Here is a 19406-nt window from a genome sequence, read left to right as displayed (position 1 = left end):
ACTCCCTTCAACTACTACTCTCTGTCTCCTGTTTCTCAACTAGTTCTTTATCCACCTAGCTAGAACACCCTGCACACCATGTGACTTCACCTTCTCCATTAGTCTACAATGGGGAACCTTATCAAACGCCTTACTAAAGTCCATGTATATGACATCAACAGCCCTTCCTTCATCTATCAATTTAGTCACTTCCTTGAAGAACTCTTCAGTTGGTAAGGCATGATCTCCCCTGCACAAAACCATGTTGCCTATTACTGATAAGCCCATTCTTTTCTAAATATAAATAGATCCTATCCCTCAGTTCCCTCTTCAGCAACTTTCCCACCACTGACGTCAGGCTCACTGGTCTGTAGTTACCCAGAATATCCCTACTACCCTTCTTGTACAGGGGACAACATTAGCGACCCTCCAGTCCTCTGGCACCTCACCTTTATTTAAGGATGCCACAAAGATATCTTTTAGGGCCCTAGCTATTTCCTCTCTCGCCTCCCTCAGCAACCTGGGATAGATCCCATCCGGTCCTGGGGATTTGTCCACCTTAATAACCTCTAGCCTACCCAACACATCTTCCCTACTTATGTCAATGTGATCCAGACTAATCAAACTTCTATCTCTAATCTCCACATTCATCATGTCCCTCTCAGTGAACACTGATGCAAAGTAATCATTCAGAACCTCACCCATTCTCTCAGGTTCAACACACAGCCTTCTTTTATTATCCTTTAGTGGACCAATCCTTTCCCTGGTTACCTGCTTGCTTCTTATATAAGAATAAAATGGTTTGGGATTCTCCTTAATTCTGCTTGCTAAAGCTATTTCATGACCCCTTTAAGCCCGCTTGATTCCTCGTTTAAGACTTGTTCTACTCTTCCAAAATTCCTCCAGGGCCTGTTCTCTTCTTAGCTGCTTAGACCTTATTTACGCTTCCCTTTTCCTCTTGGCTAGTCGCACAATTTCGCCTGTCATCCACGGTTCATGAATTTTGCCCCGTCCTATCCTTTGCCTTCAACGGGACATGCCTATCCTGCACTATCTTTAACCTATCTTTGAAAGCCTCCCACATATCAAATGTGGATTTCCTTTCAAATAGCTGTGTCAAATCCACATTTCTAAGCTCCTGCCTAATTTTGATATAATTGGCCTTGGCCTAGTTTAGTACTCTTTACTTAGGACCACTCTCACCTTTATCTACAAGCATTATAAAACATTGAGAATTGTGGTCACTGTTTCAAAAGAAATCCCCACTGCAACTTCTACCACCTGTCCTGGCTCATTCCCCAGTACCAGGTCCAATATGGCCCCTTCCCTCATTGGACTATTGACATATTGCTCTAAAAAACTTTCCTGGACGCTTCTTACAAATTCTACCCCATCCAGACCTCTGATACTAAGTGTATCCCAGTCAATGTTGGAAAAATTAAAATTTCCCATCACCACCACTACCCTAAAGCATCAGCATCTTTCCATAATCTGTTTACCTATTTGTTCTTCTACCTCACACTCACTGTTGGGAAGCCTGTAATACAGCCCCAACAATGTAACAGCACCCTTCTTATTTCTCAGCTCCACCCATAATGCCTCACTACTCAAGCCTCCATAGTGTCCTCCTTTAGTACAGCCGTGATATCATCCCTGACCAGCAATGCAACTCAACCCCTCCCTTTTACTTCTCTCCCTGTCCTGTCTGAAGCGTCTATATCCTGGAACATTTAGTTGCCAATCATCATGCCCTTCCTTCAACCAAATCTCTGTGATTGCTATAATGTCATACTCCCAGGCATCAATCCAAGCCTTAAGTTGATCTGCCTTACCCACTATACTCCTTGCATTAAAGTAGATACATTTCTTTTGCGCTCATCTGCTCCCTGCCTACTCTTCCCTTTATTAATGCTATCTTCATGATCCTTACAGTCTGCGGTCTCCACCTCATGGCCTACTTGTTTTCTCTTCTGGTTCCCAGTCCCCTGCCACATTGGTTTAAAACCTCCCCAACAGCAGGAGCAAAAACTCCCCCAAGGACATTGTTTCTGGTCTGCTTCAGATGTAGACCGTCCATTTTGTAATAGTCCCACCTTCCCCAGAACCAGTCCCAATGTCCAACAAATCTGAACCCCTCCCTCCTCCACCATCTCTCTAGCCACGTGTTCGTCCTGCCTATATTTTCATTTCTATGCTGGCTAGCACTTGGCGCTGGTAGAGGAGGGGGCTTTGGAGGGAGATACTACATGTGTAGTATCTCGGGTTTAGCTACTTCCCAAATATAAATTAAGCCCTTACCCTTCCCGGCAGCCCTCGCTTCACCTCACCTTCTCTCCTCTCCACTCTGTCAAAACGGAGGCCCGACTCCCGAGGTAAGTCCCTTTTTAAATGGGAAAACTTATCCTTCCCAGCAGCCCTCACTTGATCTCACCTTCTCTCCTCACTGCTCTGTCTAAATCTAGACTCTAAACTCTGAATTTCCCTCTTTAACCCTCTTTCTCACCCACATGCTTTCCACCTTTAATACACTTCTTAAAATCTATCTCGTTTTAAACATAGTTTTGATCAACTGCCTGAATATCTCTTTATGTGGCTTAGTGCCATATTTTCCATTCTCATATTTCTGTGAAGTGCCCTTCAGAATAGTTATCATGTTAACTATGCTAAATACAGACAAGACTAGGTTGTGTTCATTTAATTTCAATCTCTTGTGCATACCCAATTTTAAAAGCTCCTTCATTGATAGACTTGCCTTCAATTACCAAGGTTCTAAGTCTAGCGATTGAATTCCTAACCCTCTTCATTTTCTGTCTCCTTTTTCTACTCTTTGATTCTCCTTACAACCTGCATCTTTGAACAGATTTTTTGAAATTCTGCTTTGATATCTTTGTCTGTGGTTCAGCGTCAGATTTTGTTTAACAATGCTTCTGTGAAGCACCTTTGAATATTTTATGATAAAGGACTTATAAGTAAATTATTGCTGTTTTTGTTGGATCAAGTCTTGTTTGCTCATTCCTGTTTCATTATGGAACTAAAATGGCTTCTGCTTCCCTGGTGCATTCAATTCAAAGCTCCTTTTGTAGGTTAGGCACCTGGTTCTTCTCACCTAGTAGTGCAACCTCCAAATTCTCCTATTCTTCACTAATGGTGTCTAGTGCATTCCTCTGCCTGTCCCTGAGTGCTGGGGTGAGGGGTTCTGATCCGCATTTGACATATGTGCTTTTATTTCATGATGTAAAGAAAACAATTTCACCGAAAGGTTGCATAGAACAAATGAGTTCAAATACTTCACAGGTTAAGGAGATGTTGAGTTAGTCACTAAATTGTAATAGAAGACAAGGGCAATTTACACAATTCTCAACGGAGTAGCAAAGATCACTTACATGTTAGTATTAGCAGTAGAGGTAAGCCAATCAGCAGCCAGGCCAACCATATCCAACCCAGTTGAAAGCTGGTTGAAATATCTAGGATGACCTAATGAACAACAATAAGAAGTGGTTATTAACATTAATTTGTGACTGTTTTCCTTAACTGTGTTTAATGTTTGTATAATAAAATCACTGCATGAATCCTATTGATAATATCCTTGACTTCTGAATTGTATGTTCCTTGATATTGGTGTAGCAAAAAAGAATTGAATTTAATTTATTGTCACATGTACTGAGGGACAGTGAAAAGCTTTGTTTTGCGAGCAGTACAGGCAGATCACATATTTAAGTAGCATAGTTAGTAAATAACAGGTAAACAGCAACAAAAACAAAAAGACAGGCGAATGTTAAGAGTTTGAGTCCATTCGATATTCTAACAACAGTTGAGTGGAAACTGTTACAAAACCAGCTTGTGAGTGTGTTCAGGCTTCTGTACCTTCTCCCTGATGGTAGAGATTGTAGAAAAACATTGCCGGGGGGGATGGATCTTTAAGAATGCTGGCGGCCTTTCCTTGACAGAGGGCTTGGTAGATGGATTCTATCGATGGGAGGTTGGCTTTTGTGATTGTCCGGGTCGAGTTCACCAGTCTCTGTAACCATCTCTGATCTTGAATAGAACAGTTGTCCTACCAGGTAGTGATACCTCAGTCAGAATGTTCTAGATTGTGCACCTATAAAAGTTGGCAGGGGCATTCGTTGTCATACCAAATTTCCTCAGCTGCCTAAAGAGGAAGAGACGTTGTTGGGCCTTTGTAACCAGTGTGTCCACATGAAGAGTCCAAGAAATCTGGCTGTGGATGACCACTTCCAGGAGCTTGACAGTCTCCACTCATATCACCTCAGTGCTGTTAATGTGTAGGGGAGCATGAGTAACATCCTGCCGAAAATGAACTACCTTGTAGAGCATAGTTGTTTGACAGTCATAAATCACTAGCTTTTTTTACCCTTAGCTGTGAGAACATACTTTGTGGCTGGAAAAATGAGGTTCAACCTGGTATTAAGATACAACATATTACTATCCTGGAACTCTGTTTTGAACAACACTATGAGTGTCCATGTGCAACAAAAACTACAGTGGTTCGAGAAAATAGCTCACAGCCACCTTTTCCATGGCAATAAGTGCTGATCTAGTCAGGGACACCCAAATCTCTTCCACAAAATTTAATTTTATTGAACACACTTTGATTGCTAAATACAATTCCAAATTATAAATGGGATATTTTGGTGATATTACAATACTGCTTAAAGTAAAACAATTTCTGTAATCCATCAGAATTGCTGCTGCTGTTGAATCTGTCCTTTTTACAGGATGGAGCAACACAGAAACAGCGATACCTGCACGCAACTGAGTAAGGGTAACTTTGGCTGCTGGGGAACGACGCGCACACCGAACATGAAATGACTGACTCCCAAGAAGCAGTAGACTCTCACCTGCAGCACTGTAAGCACGGCATCATTTATATGTCAGTGCTCCTGTCAATCTCAGGCTGTCATTAGTTGCAATGTTGGAATATCGAGTTATTCAAAACTGTGCCAAACAGAGACTTTCTTTCATCTTCCTGGTTTTGAATACATGGAATAAGTTTAAGCTATGATTAATTTCACTTGCTTTGCTAAATAGTTGCCTAGGAGAGACATCTTTGACATATGAGCATGGCTGTTTTGATTTATGAATGAATCACAGAATTTTTATAGTGTAGAAGGAGATTATTTGGCCCATTTTATCTGTTCTGGCTCCCTGAGCGTTTTAACTTAGTGCCAATCTCCTGATGTTTCCCTGTACAGAGGAACCTTGATGATCCAGCATTCAATTATCTGAATTTAGGATTATCCGAACAAGATCATAAGGTCCTGACGCTTGGCTAAACTGTGTTATCCGGCATTCGATTATCCGAATATTCGATTATCCAAACAAAATACTCCCCGCCTGTGTCGTTTGAATAATCTTCTGTAATGCTGCATGTCATTTCTAATTAAATAATCATCCAAAGTCCTCTTTAGTGCCTCAATTGAACTCACCCCCACCCAACTTCCAGGCAGAGAATTTCCTCCCTATGTAAACCATTGTGTGAAAAAGGCTTTAATCATCTCTCATTTGGTTATTTTGTAAAATGCTTCTCAATCTGTTCATACATAGGGAACATTTCTCCAGACCCCTCATGATGTTGAAAACTTATATCAAAGGTCCTCTTAAATGTCTCTTTGGCAAAGAAAACACTCCCAACTGTTTTAAGGTGTTCTCATAACTGCAGTGTCCCAGCCCTGGAAACATCCTCCTAAGCCTATTCTGCACTGTCTCCATGGCATTCACGTCCTTCCTATAGTGCAACACCCAGAACTGTACACAATATTCCAGCTGAAGTCTAACCAGTGTCTTACATAAGTTCATCATAATCTCCCTGCTTTTGTACTTGAATGTCCTTACAAATGAAGCTGACAATGGGATATGCTTTATGAGCATAACTGTCTAACAGTCCTGCTGTATCTAAATGAGTTATGTACATGCATAGCCAGGTCTCCACATTCTTTGGACCAAAGTGCACCACCTCACATTCAACTTTATCTTCCACCTATCCGCCCACTCCACCAACATGTCAATGCCATTTTGAAGATCTACACCACTCTCTTTACAGTTTACAATTCCCTCAATTTTGTGTCATTGACAACGTTGTATTTGATCCATGCATACCCCAAGATTTAGATCATTTCTATATCAGAAAATGCAAGAGTCTCAATATAGACCCCTAGGGAATACAACTACAAAATTTCTTTAAGCCTAAAGAATACTTGGATGTAGGTTTGCTTGCTGAGCTAGAAGATGCATTTTCAGACGTTTTGTCACCATCGTTAGTGAGCCTCTGGATGAAGCACTGGTGGCATGGCCCGCTTTCTATTTATGTGTTTAGGTTTCCTTGGGTTGGGTGATATCATTTCCTGTGGTGATGTAATTTCCTGTTCTTTTTATCATGGGATAGTACATGGGATCCAAGTCAATGTGTTTGTTGATAGAGTTCTGGTTGGAATGCCGTGCTTCTTGGAATTCTCATACATATCGCTGTTTGGCTTGTCCCAGGATGGATGTGTTGTCCCAGGTGAAGTGGTCTCCTTCCTCATCTGTATGTAAGGATACTAGTGAGAATGGGTCATGTTGTTTTGTGGCTAGTTGATGTTCATGTATCCTGGTGACTAGTTTTTTGCCTGTTTGTCCAGTGTAGTGTTTGTCATAGTTCTTGCAAGGTATTTTGTAAATGACAATAGTTTTGCTTGTTGTCTGTATAGGGTCTTTCCTACAGACAAACCAACGGAACACCCATGGGATCTCCTATAGCAGGGTTCTTAGCAGAGGCAGAAATGCAGAGACTTGAGCAAACAGCTCTGCTAACCATCCAACCCAAACTTTGGGGCCGTTATGTGGATGACACCTTTGTCATCACTAAACAAAACAAATTAGAGGAAGCCTTCAAGACCATCAATAATACCCTTACTGGCATAAAATTCACTAAAGAGGAGGAAAACAAAAACAAAATGCCATTCCTAGATGTCACAGTAGAGCAAACAGCCAATGGGCAACTTCAAACCATCATCGACAGGAAAACAACACATACTGACCAAATACTGAACTACAGAAGCAATCATCCCAACACCCACAAACAAAGCTGCATTAGAACATTATTTCAACGAGGTGCCACACACTGCAGCACAGAGAAACAATGCAGAGCAGAGAAAAATTACCTATACAGCGTATTTAAAAAGAACAGGTACCCAGTGAACACAGTCCGCCAATTTCTCAGCAACAAACCCCAACAAGCAGGCAAAATGCTCCCAAACCCCAGCCACTCTCCCCTACATCAATGACATCTCAGAAATGACGGCCAGACTACTCAGACCTCTTGGCATCACAGCAGCCCCGAAACATCAATTTTCCTGCTCCTTGGATGCTGTCTGAACTGCTGTGCTTTTCTAGCACCACTCTAATCCAGGATCTGGTTTCCAGCATCTGCAGTCATTGTGTTTACCATCATGGTAACCCACAAACCCACCAACACACGGAAACTGCAGCTAATGAACTTGAAAGACCTCAACCTGAGCTACAAATATTCATTGAAACTCACCAAAGAATACAAATTAATCATTTCTCTCTGTTTCATAGCCCTCAGCCAATTTGGCATCCATGTTGCCACTGTCCCTTTTATTTCATGTCCAATAGCACCAGCAAAATGTCCTGGAAGAACTCAGTCCTTGCTCCGTACAGATAGCTCCTGTCCAGCTTGTATGTCTCCACCACAGCTAGCTGCAGTGTTCCAAGGATCTAAATCTCTCCTGTCTGGACCATCTTTTCATTCACACATTCATTTGTCTTATTGTCCTATCTCTGCACTTGCTTGCATGTAGCAGTAGAGATAATTCAGAGATTAATACTTTTGGAGTCCTGTTTGCTAAAATTCTACCAAGCTCCCTGAATTCCAATTGCAGGATCACTTCCCGGTCCTACTTATATTGTTACTATCAATGTGGACTTTGACCACTGATTAGGTAAAAATGAGTACTGCAGTACATTGATTTTCCTGCTCCTTGGATGCTGCCTGACCTGCTGTGCTTTTCCAGCACCATTCTACTCTTGACTATGACCTCTCATTACTTGTTCTCCCCCAGAAGAATGTCCTGCAGCAATTCTGTGATATACTTGAAGCCAACACTAGAAGGGTAAAAGAAATAGGATGAAGTCACATTAGCAGTGGCAGAAACTAAAGAATCCTCTATCAGTACTGCCCTTCTGATCTCCTTCCTCCCTTCCTGTTCAACTGGGCCAACCAGAGCCCAATACCTTGACTCATGCTGCACTCCTTCAAAGATCCATCACCCTTGCTGATATCCAAAATGGAAAATCACTTTGTGGATGTGACCTCTGGGGACTCCTGTACTTCCTGCCTGTTTCTTTTGGACTGTCTGATGGTCATTCATTCTCCATCTGTCTGCTTAACCCTAACCTGTCATGTGACCACCATCTGAATGTGTTACCCAAATTGCTCTCTGAAACAAAGATGCACCTCAGTGACTCCAGCTGGTCACTCACATTTAGATCTCTAATTATGAGATACTGAAATAAAGAACAGCTTACTTTTATATTGCACCTTTCATAACTTGAAAACTTACAGCCAGTGAAATACCTTTGAAATACAGTCATTAATGGGATGTAATGTTTGATATGCCCATTCAAAGGCCCCACAAACAGCCGTGTGATTACAGCAATGATAAGTTCTCAAGAGAATATAGACAGTCTGAAAAGGGATGTAAGTATGTTGAGTAAGGGGACAAAAAATTGGCAGATGGCGTATGAGGTGGGGAAATTGAACATGACCACTTTGACAGGAAGAATAAATAAGCAGTATATCATATTTAAATGACAAGAGATTGCTGAACTCTACAATTTTCACAATGCATTTGATAAAATACCACATCAAAAGTTATTGCAGAAGATAAAAGTTTGTGCAGTACGTAGTAACGTACTGACATGGATAGAAGATTGGCTGACCAATAGAGTAGGAGTAAATGGCCTTTTTCAGGCAGGCAGGATGATGTCATGATGGTATGCCAAAGGGGTTAGTGCTGGGGCCTCAACTGCTTACAAATGATCTAAATGATGTGGATGAGGGGACTGAAAGTATGGTAGTTAAATTTGTTGATGACACAAAGATAGGTGGCAAATGAGTTGTGAAGGGTGCAACAGGACCCTACAGAGGGATATGGACAGGTTAAGTGAGTGGGCAAAAATCCAGTGTATAGAATATAATGCGCAAAAGTATGAAATGTTCCATTTTGGCAGTCAGAATAAAGAAGAAGCATATTATCTAAATGGTGAGACGTTTCAGAGCTCTGAGATACAGGGACACACGGGTGTCCTAGTGCATGAATCATGGAAGGTTAGTTTGCTGGACTCAGGAAAGCTAATCAAATATGTTTTACTTAACAGGATATTGAATGCAAGAGTAAGAGGGCTAAGCTTCATTGTATGGGGCATTGGTGAAGCTGCACCTGGTGTACTGGAAAAACTGCTGGTCATTGATCTTATGGAAGGATGTCAATGTGTTGGAAGAAATTCAGAGAAGGTTTACTGGACTGATACCTGGAATGAGTGGATTATCTAAAGAGGAAAAGCTAGACAGCCTAGGCCTTATCCCTGAGAGTTTAGAAGAAGTGACATAATTGAAACATATAAACTTCTAAATGGGCTTGACCTGTTGAAAGAGTATTTTCTCTTGTTGGAAAATCTAGGATTAGGAGTCATAGTTTAAAAATAAAGGGTCACCCATTTAAGGTAGAGATGAAGAATATTTTTTTTCTCTCAGAGGGTTGTGAGTCTTTCAAATTTAGTGGATGCAGAATCTTTAAATATTTTTACTGCAATAGCAGATAGATTTTTGATTGACATGGGAGTGAAAGATTATTGGGGGAATGCGGGAGTGTAGAGTTTAGGCTAAAATTAAGTCAGCCATGATCTTATTGAATGATGGTGTTGACTCAAAGGGTCAAGTGACCTACACTTGTTCCTTGTTCGTCTGCTCTGGGGCCCACATGTTCTGCACTACAGAGGGACCTGACTGCCTTGGTCCACAAATCACAAAATGTTAGCATGCAAACATAGCAATTAAATAGAAAAGCAAATTAAATATAGGCATTTTCTGCAAGGAGAATTAGATATAATTGTGTGAATGAATCAGATCTGATGAAGAGTCACCAGACTTGAAACATTCACTCTGCTTTCTTCCCACAGATGCTGCCAGACCTGTTGAAGTTTGTCAGCAATTTCTATTTTTGTTTCAGATCTCCAGCATCTGCAGTTATTTGTTTTATTTGATAAATGTAGGAAAGTCTTATTATCAGGCATGGTGATAGAGCATCTCAAGGACTGTGTACAGAAACATTGAGGCGAAATGACAGAATCCCTACAGTGTGGAAGTAGGCCACTTAGCTCATTAAGTTCACACTGTCCTCTGAAGAGCATCCAACCTGAACACCTCCTACCCTATCCCTGTAACCCTCCATTTATCATGGCTAATTTGCCTAGCCTGCACATGCCTGTACTCAATGGGCAATTTAGCATGGCCAATCCACCTAACCTGCACATTTTTGGACTGTGGGAGGAAGTCCCCATAGACATGGGGAGAATGTACAAACTCTAAATGGACCGTCACCAGAGGCTGGAATCAAACCCAGGTCCCTGATGCTGTGGAGGAACAGTGCCAATCACTGAGCTAATGTGCCGCCCCAGATTTCTGCGATAAAGGTTTAATTTTATGTGGAAAGTTTGATCAATTTAGGTCTATGCTTTGGTGTTTGGATGAATGAGTGGTAATCTTTTGAAGCTTATAAGGTGTGGAGGGAACTTGACAATTTGGATGCGAAGGAATGTTTCTGCTACTGCAAGAGTCTAGAACTATGGACACTGTATAAAAGCACAGTTTAATTTAGACAAAGGTTGGTAAGACAAGGTTGATAAGACATTTTGGTTGCATTTTTGAAAGACAAAGCAGGGCAGAACTTAATAGTTGCACCCGAGAGAGTGTTGTCAAACAGAAAGACCTAGGGATTCAGATACATAGTTTCTTAAAAGCGGTATCACAAAGTGGTGAAGAAGACATTTGGAACTCTTGCCTTCATTGCTCAGGGCATTGAGTATAGGAGTTGTAATGTCATGTTGCAGCTGTACAAGTCACTCTTGGAGTGCTGCACTGAAAGAAGACTTTCATTATCTCAGAAATATTAATAGAATTCTCTTTCATGAAGAACAGTAAAACCTGGTTCACTTAATATATTCAAGGCTGATTTTGACAGATTTTTGATTGTCAAAAGAAGGTAACGAATATGGTACAGACAGGAAAGGAGTTGAGGTTACATCCAAGTCAGTTATGCCTTATTGAATGGCTGAACAGGCGAGAGAGGCTGAGTGGTCTTGTTCCTAATTTTTGTCATTGTGTTTGTTTTTGTGTTTTGACAAAATAATCTGTTTTTGTGACAATGATTGAAGAATAAATGTTGACCAGGGTAACAAAGATTCCCCTCTTGAAATAGTACCATGGGATCATTTACAAAATAAGGAGGAGAGCAGACAATGCCTTCCATAGAGTCATAGAGTGAGAGAACACGGAAACAAACCCTTTGGTCCATGCTGACCAGCTTTCCCAAACTGAACTAGTCCTATTTGCCTGCATTTGGCCCACATCCCTTCAAATCTTTCCTATTCATGTATCTATTGAAATGTTTTAAAAATGTTGTAATGGCACCCGATTCTACCACTTCCTCGGGTGGTTTGTTCCATATACACATTACCAATTGTTTGAAAAGGTTGCCCCTTAGGTCTCTTTTAAATCTTTCTCTCACCTTAAACCTATATTGTCTAATACTGGACACCCAATCCTGGGGAAATGACCTTTGGTATTCATCTTATCCACATTTCTCTATAAGGTCACCCCTCAGCCTCCTATGTTTCAGAGAAAAATATCCCAGCCTATCAAGCCTCTCCTTATAACACTAAGCCTGTAGTCTTGGTAACATCCTTGTAAATTGTTTCTGCACTCCTTACATTTAATAACATCCTTCCTATTGCAGGGTGACCAGAATTGTGTGCAGCACTCCAAGAGTGACTTGTACAGCTGCAACATGACATTACAACTCCTATACTCAATGCTCTGACCAATGAAGGCAAGAGTTCTAAATGTCTTCTTCACCACTTGTGATGCCGCTTTTAAGAAACTATGTATCTGAATCCCTAGGTCTTTCTGTTTGACAATACTCTCTCGGGTGCAACTATTAAATTCTGCCCTGCTTTGTCTTTCAAAAATGCAACCAAAATGTTTTATCAACATTGTCTTACCAACCTTTGTCTAAATTAAACTCCATTTGCCACTCATCAGTCTATTGGCTCAGCTGATCGAGATCTTGTTGCACCCTTAGATAATCTTCTCCACTGTCCGCTATACCACCAATTTTGGTGTCATCTCCATGCCTCCAAATTGTTTAAATAAATGTGGCATTTTGGAGGTCAGAGGCCTCCTGTCCAAATAACAACCCTGTACCACCATTGTCTGTATCCAATAAGCTTGCTTTCCCTGGATTGGAAAGACAGCACCTCAAACTGTGTACTATTCCATGGAGAGTGAAGCCCTAATTTTTACCTGAATGGAGATCACCTCCATTGTGGCAAAAAGGCCAAGATTTGTCTGGAATCACAAGGCACCAAACCCGGCCCCTCTTATTTTCTTGGGAACTGGATTGGCGGTTAGCCTCTGGTTCACACATGGGTAGTTCCTGGAGGCAGCAGGCAATTTAAACAGCCACAAATGAATAAAAAAATTAGGAATGACAGTATTTTTCTCAATAGTGTGTAGTCTGCAATATAGAAATTAAATCAATAATTGAAGCAACCATATTTTTTATTCTCCTTCATTTATGGGCGATAGTAATTTTAAAAAATTCTTTTCTCACGAGGCCAAGATTTATTGTCCATCCGTAAGTGCCCCTAAGAAGTTGCTAGTGAGCTGCCTTATTGAACCACTAACATTCCACATGGTGTAGGTATACCCTCAGTGCTGTCAGGAAGGGAGCTCCAAGATTTTGAAGAAATTGCAATAAAGTATAACAAAAACACAGTGTCTTGTTATCTAAAACAATTATAGGATTTATCCTGCATGACTGACTTACTAAACTATCAATGTCACAATGGGGTGCCTACTAATGAACAGCTCGACCTGTTTATTAAATGGAAATGTTAATTGATATAAGTATCTGAGTGAGGTGTTTATTGACATAGGTTTTTAAGTACATTTGCAAAATAATTTATTCACATGACCATGTAGTGAAATGTTTGTTTTCATAATGAATTTGTTCTTGGCATTCCACTGTATTGGATATTTGTTCTGGATCAATGGGAGTTTGTTCTTTTTCAGTACAGCCATAAGCGATAGCATGCTATAATGCCGCTTTCACCTTTGCCCTAAGCTCTCTTCTGCCCAACTTCTGTCAGATGTGCAGAGTGAATGGCTCGTCTTGGCCTTCTCAGAGATCCCTAGCATCAGAACTTTCTCACTGCTGCCAACTGAATTGTGACTGGAATTGGGTCCAGGCTTTTCAATGGCAAGATTGATAAGAGATTGGTAAGATTGTGCTTTGGAAATAATGCTCCAGGATGGTGTTTCAGTGTCCCAACTCCTCAGCGTAGTGCTGGAATTTTCACTGTGACTGTAAAATTAGAGCTTTTAATCTGGATTGGGCACATTACCTTCCTATCAGTTGTATGGCCACTTTCATGCTTGCTGAGGATGTGTTTCTACTTTTGCCTGTCCCCTCTCTACATCAAGCCATTGACAGGCCCCAGTATGGTTCCCATTTGCCTTTGAGGATTATGCTGTTCAGGCAGGGCTGGTCTTCAGGATAGGTTTGGCTGGATTAGGTTTCACTAAGTTTACTTCTGATACAATTGGAGTATTTACATTGGGCAATTACATTCCACAAACAACACTAACGGAGTACAGTTTTAGGCCCCAGAAAGTATCCTGACTCTGGATTGAAAACTGACCCATGAGTGCTGTGGTACTTTGATTACATACAATGTACATTTACCTTCTCATTAACATTCTGTGGAATCTCTTCAAATGACTTTTTGTGCATTTATTCCTCAGTAATAGCAGACTAAATGTTATTTGCCATGTTTAACCCTTTAAAACAGATTGGGTGTTATGTTACAAAGCTGGAGGTAGAACCAAACAAATGTTACAAGGCATTAGCCTTGTAAAAACGATAAAATTGTTCAATTCTGTTTGATATTCTTTGGCAGTGTAGAACAGTGGAAAATATGATACAAAAACAGTTCCAATTGTATTGAGTTATATTTGGATTACAGCTGACCAATCCTTTAATAAGAAGGCTAGTACAAAAGCTATGTATGGGAGGAGAAATTGAATAATTTAGTTTGCTGGATTATTTTCCCTGAATCAAGTTTGGACTTTGACAAAGATAAAACTGAATACTTAGATATCTTTCTTTCCTTGTATTTTTTAAAGTTGCTTTAAGCTTAATTAAATTTGATCAGTTGTTTTAGTCTCCACATGTAGGGTGTAAATGTGATTACATTTTCCATCTTTTAAGATCAACAGATGATTAGGTGAGAGGACTACTATCAAATAAGATAACTCAGCTATGCAACCTCAGGCATGCATTCTTAAATCTGAGCTCATCTGTGCAAAAGAAATGCTGCCATTTATTTCCCCAAGAGCTACTGCCATTTATTCCAAATTTCTGATATCCCTATTCCAACGTTATATACACAGCATTGCTCTAAACACTGTGGCACCAGTAAACTGGCATCCTGTATACTCAGATTAAGTATCCCAACTGGTTTCAGTCTCAAACCTAACAAAGTCAATGATAAGCAGATCCATGGCAGATAGACTTCCAAGACTGATAAGTCAATGGGAGTGCCTTCAGTACTCACAGATTGACAGTCACATGGGCAGGGCTGGGTCCTTCCAGTCTGAAGATAGAGGCAGTCAGGAAGAAGGCAAGGTGACTTAATTTCTTTGACACTGCCATAGCTACCACATCACTGCACATGCACTGCAGTAGTTCAAGAAGTAGCTCATCACAATCCTGTCAAGAACAACTAAAGATGGCTAATATAAATGCTAGCTAGGCTAGTGGTGCCCACATGCCATGAATGACTGAAAGAAAAGCTAAAAGGACATGATCTTGGAGGGGCAGGCTAATATAGTTTGCCTGCATACCATCTATACATCTTGGTGAGGGTGAGAACAGGGCCTTACTAGACCCCTAAGGTGTGTCTGTTTGCCAATGCCTGAATATCTGCTACTCACTAGCAGGCTGCCAATCCAACCCTATCCCGGTCCCTTTGTAAATGATTGGGATTTTCACAAGGATTCTGGTGGTGCCAAGTTGCACATTTGCACACTGCTAATCTTTATCTTCTTTGAAAATTTAGCCCATGTCTTGGAAAACAATCGCCTTGATACTTGAAAAGATTGAACTGTGGCAATGATATGAGAAAGTTAGAATAAGTTAATAGGGATCTCAACTTGATAGATGATAAGGATTTTGAGCCATGTAACATTTAAAAATGACAATGTTCATACGTGTAAAGAGTGTGATTGTTTTTTACAATTATTGCAAACAAGATATTACTTACAACTTATTAGCTTTTAGAAACCATAGAGATGTCTGTTAGTTTTAATTTAATCTGCACTCCTGGACTTTTATTTCCTTTTAATCTGACTGTATGAAAAGCTGGAACAAAGTGACCTGGAAATCAAGTTTAAACTCGACAATGTGTAACAGAGCAGCAATATAATTGGCCTTGGCTCTATTTTAATTGTACTAGTAAAGGGACAGACTGTTCCAAGATTCCAACTTTATTTGCTGTGAAGCTCAAATGAAGCAGTTGGTGTATTTTAAAAGAATGTTAACATCAGAGAAGGTAAACATGGGTTGGTATCATTGGTTATTGTCAGATTAACTGATGCAACTCCCATCTCTGGTTCTTTAATGCTAGATTCAAATACTGTACCCAATATATAAATTGACACAAAATCATTGTCTATGTGTTACAGATTATTTAACAAATAATCCTTGCTCATTGATGAATACAGAAACCACGAGTGAAAAGATAGTACTGAAAACAAAGGAAGAAATGGGAAAAATGTAAAAGTCTTTGCTGTGTAGGACTATCATAGGTCAGGTGAATTGGCCATGCTAAATTGCCCATAGTGTCCAAAGATGTGCGGGCTAGGTGGAGTAGCCATGGAAAATGCAGGGTTATAGGGATAGGGTGGGCTGTGTGGGTCTGTGTGGGATGCGCTTCAGAGGGTTGGTGTGGATTTGATGGGTTGAATTCTGCACTATAGGGATCCTGTGATTCAGCTCCTCAAGGCTATTCCACCATTTGATCAGATCTTTGGTGAATTTTCAAAAAATCTTTTGCAAAACGTGGACTAGGCTAGGATTTATCACACATCCTGAATTGCCCTTGAGAGGATGGTAGTGAGTCACTCACTTGAACTGCTGAAGTCCATATGGTGTAGACATCTTAAAGGTTCCATATCCCTTTCTGCCCTTACCCAATAAAAAAACTATCAATCACATCTTTGAAAACATACATTGAAGCCATATCCACAGCCATTTAAAGGGCTGAGGTTCAGATTTTCACTCCCCTTTGAATACAGAAGTGCTTGCTGATTTCACTGCTAAAGAAAAAACTATTTTTTAATCAGCCCATTCAGAGATGTTTTGCACATGTCTGGAATAGGTGGGACTTGAACCTAGATCACCTGGCTCTGGGGGGGGAGAATTGCCAATAAGAGCCAATAAGAGCCCCTAATTGATTTCACTCTGAGATAGCCTAGTACTAATCTTAAGGTTCTCCAGTTGTCGTCTGGATTCCCCAAGCAGAGATTTTTTTTCTCTTTGTTTCGAAGCTAAAGCAAATACTTCTCCATGCCATTGTGCCATTGAAATTGAAACAAAGGAATGACATCTGTGGACTCATGCATTGTACATTGCTATCAAAGCAACTCCACTGAGAGAATGTTGTGAACAAGTACCATGTACAAAAGGAGGCAAGGAAAATAATAGTCACGTCATCATGTGTTATCCATAATCAAATAGCTGAAGGGCATGATTGCAAAAGCCTGGATGTGGATAAGTTGACCATCACCTTTATAAGAGTATGGTCTAATGAGACTATCTTCCCCTATCTTATAAAGGAGAGGAAAATACATTTTTTCTTTCTCTTGAAGATGCTTCTCCATTGCTGTTTCCTACTATGAAGTTTTGACCCTGAGACATGAGCACAGAGTTTGGAAAATTCTCATCTCTGTAAATGGGAGAAAGTGCCCTGAATGGTTTAAATTTGGATGTGGAGGTTAGATATTCTGGAGGTTGTTCCTTCCAAAAGGTGCAGAGGCAGCCATAGGATCTGCTGGGTATGAGGGCAGGCTGTCTAAAAAGTGGCTTTGCAGTTCTGGCATTTTGTCCCAACTGTGAAAAAAAAATCAAGAAAGCAAAAACAACCCTCTAGCTCTCCATCTGCCACATTGCCTCACACCAAACCATTTGCTCTGCCCGATCCTTGCTAAGTTATAAGATCTCATGCCCAAGCCACCTTGGCACTCTGTGTACCTTCCAGGCCAACATACACCCACTAAACTTCCATGGTCCTTCATCTCTTCATGTCACCCTATGCCTATCTACCCCATAGCCTTTTATTCTCCAATGCTAACATAGAGTAAACTCGTGCAAAACCACATACTTGACCCACCAACCTTTGCATTTAAGGTCTTCATGCAATCTCACCCATATATCATGGGGAAATGTCAGCCCCCATGCTGAGACAAAAGTAAAACAATGTTTAAAATATCTATTGACGAATTCAGTATGTAAAATAAAAACACAGATTGATTAAATAATGCATTTAGCTTCCTTCAACAACTTATTCCCTTATAAAACCAAGAATTTACATACATGACCTCACATCAAATGCTTTGTAACCACTTGGAGCTGTCAATCAAAGTGACTCTGACAAAGAGAGGTTGCAAAGTCATCATGCTGCACTAAACATAATCCTCAGGCTTATGTCAACAGTGAAACAATCATTTATTTTTTAAAAAATGTAGACTGCTTGGTTTTAAATTTAAAAGTCTGAAAATTTAAATGCTTCGACGGCTTGGCGATTCCCTTCACAATTCCAAGCATTTACTACTTTGTACATTCGTGACTATTTTCAACAATGCCAAATGGCACTTGACCCCTATTAAAGGGCATATTACCTCTCCCAAAGATGTCTCAAGATGTCTCCAGCTTAGATCTTCTCTGGAAATTTTAAAGTCCACAAGTTGTGTTTTAAAAGCTAACAAAAATGGCATGGTAGCTCAGTGGTTAGCACTGCTGCCTCACAGTGCAAGGGACCCAGGTTTTATTCCAGCTTCGGGCGACTGTCTATGTGGAGTTTGCACCTTCTCCCTGTGTCTGTGTGGGTTTCCTTTGTGTGCTTCTGTTTTCTCCCACAGTCCAAAGCTGTGTGAGTTAGGTGGATTGACCATGCCAAATTGCCCATAGTGTCCAGGGATGTGCAGGCTAGGTGAGTTAGTCATGGGAAATGGAGGAATACAGGTAATGGGATGGATTTGGGCGGGATGCTTTTGGAGGGTCAGTGTGCACTCAATGGGCCGAGTGGTCTGCTTCCACACTGTAGGAATTCTATGATTCTATGAAAATTGGATATGTTTGAAGACAGCTATACACTTCCTTATGCAGTTACATCCGTGAATTATAAATGTGCAATTTACACCCCTGCCTCAATCCACCCAGAGTAAATGGCTTGCTGTATTCAGGATCAGGAATGGAATCAGGTTTCCAGTGCCATTTTGTCTATACCAGAGATTGTTCCTGCCTTGGGGAAAATCCTGACCATTGCATTACCTGAAATTGATGCTGGTTCCTGAATAGTCAGATGGAGCTACACATCTCTGAAACAAACACAGAAAATGCTGGATAGACTCAGCAGGTACGGCAGCACTGAGGAGAGAGAAACAGATTTAACATTTTGAGTCCAGTATGCCTCCTCTTCAGATCTGTGAACGAGAACTAATCCTTTATATTTGGGTGGAGAATGCATTTCAGAAAACGTGAGAAGCAGTAAACAAATTAACTGGAAAGCAGTAGGTTCAAATTATCCTCCTTTGAGATTTTATGCACTTTTTGTTCTTTCCTTTCTGCAAGAAGTTTAACACTCAAAAGTTTGATGACTGCCAAAACTTCATAACTCAGATAAAAGAGTCTGAATGTCACTCTAGACAGGGGTCCAACAACATGACCCTACAAATTGCAATCTGGTACTTTGCAGATCATGATACCAGGACTGTAGAGAGAGAATGGTCTTGATGAATAGCCTTTCAGTGGAGTAGCTAATATGATTTTCACTGTACCGTGAATTCA

General features: G+C 40.6%; 1 protein-coding gene across 1 annotated transcript in view; it reads right to left on the bottom strand.

Moving 5' to 3' along the window:
* gad2 (glutamate decarboxylase 2) overlaps nucleotides 1-19406 on the bottom strand; it is a 147933-nt gene that overhangs the window by 60527 nt on the left and 68000 nt on the right. Inside the window, exon 5 of the mRNA XM_072575985.1 lies at nucleotides 3363-3453. Within this exon, the coding sequence (XP_072432086.1) occupies nucleotides 3363-3453 (91 nt within the window). The remainder of the gene's footprint in view (nucleotides 1-3362; nucleotides 3454-19406) is intronic.

Source organism: Chiloscyllium punctatum, chromosome 8, assembly GCF_047496795.1.
Source record: "Chiloscyllium punctatum isolate Juve2018m chromosome 8, sChiPun1.3, whole genome shotgun sequence".
NCBI lineage: Eukaryota > Metazoa > Chordata > Chondrichthyes > Orectolobiformes > Hemiscylliidae > Chiloscyllium > Chiloscyllium punctatum.
The sequence above is the reverse complement of the archived record's forward strand: the minus strand, read 5'-3'. Positions and strand labels throughout refer to the sequence as shown.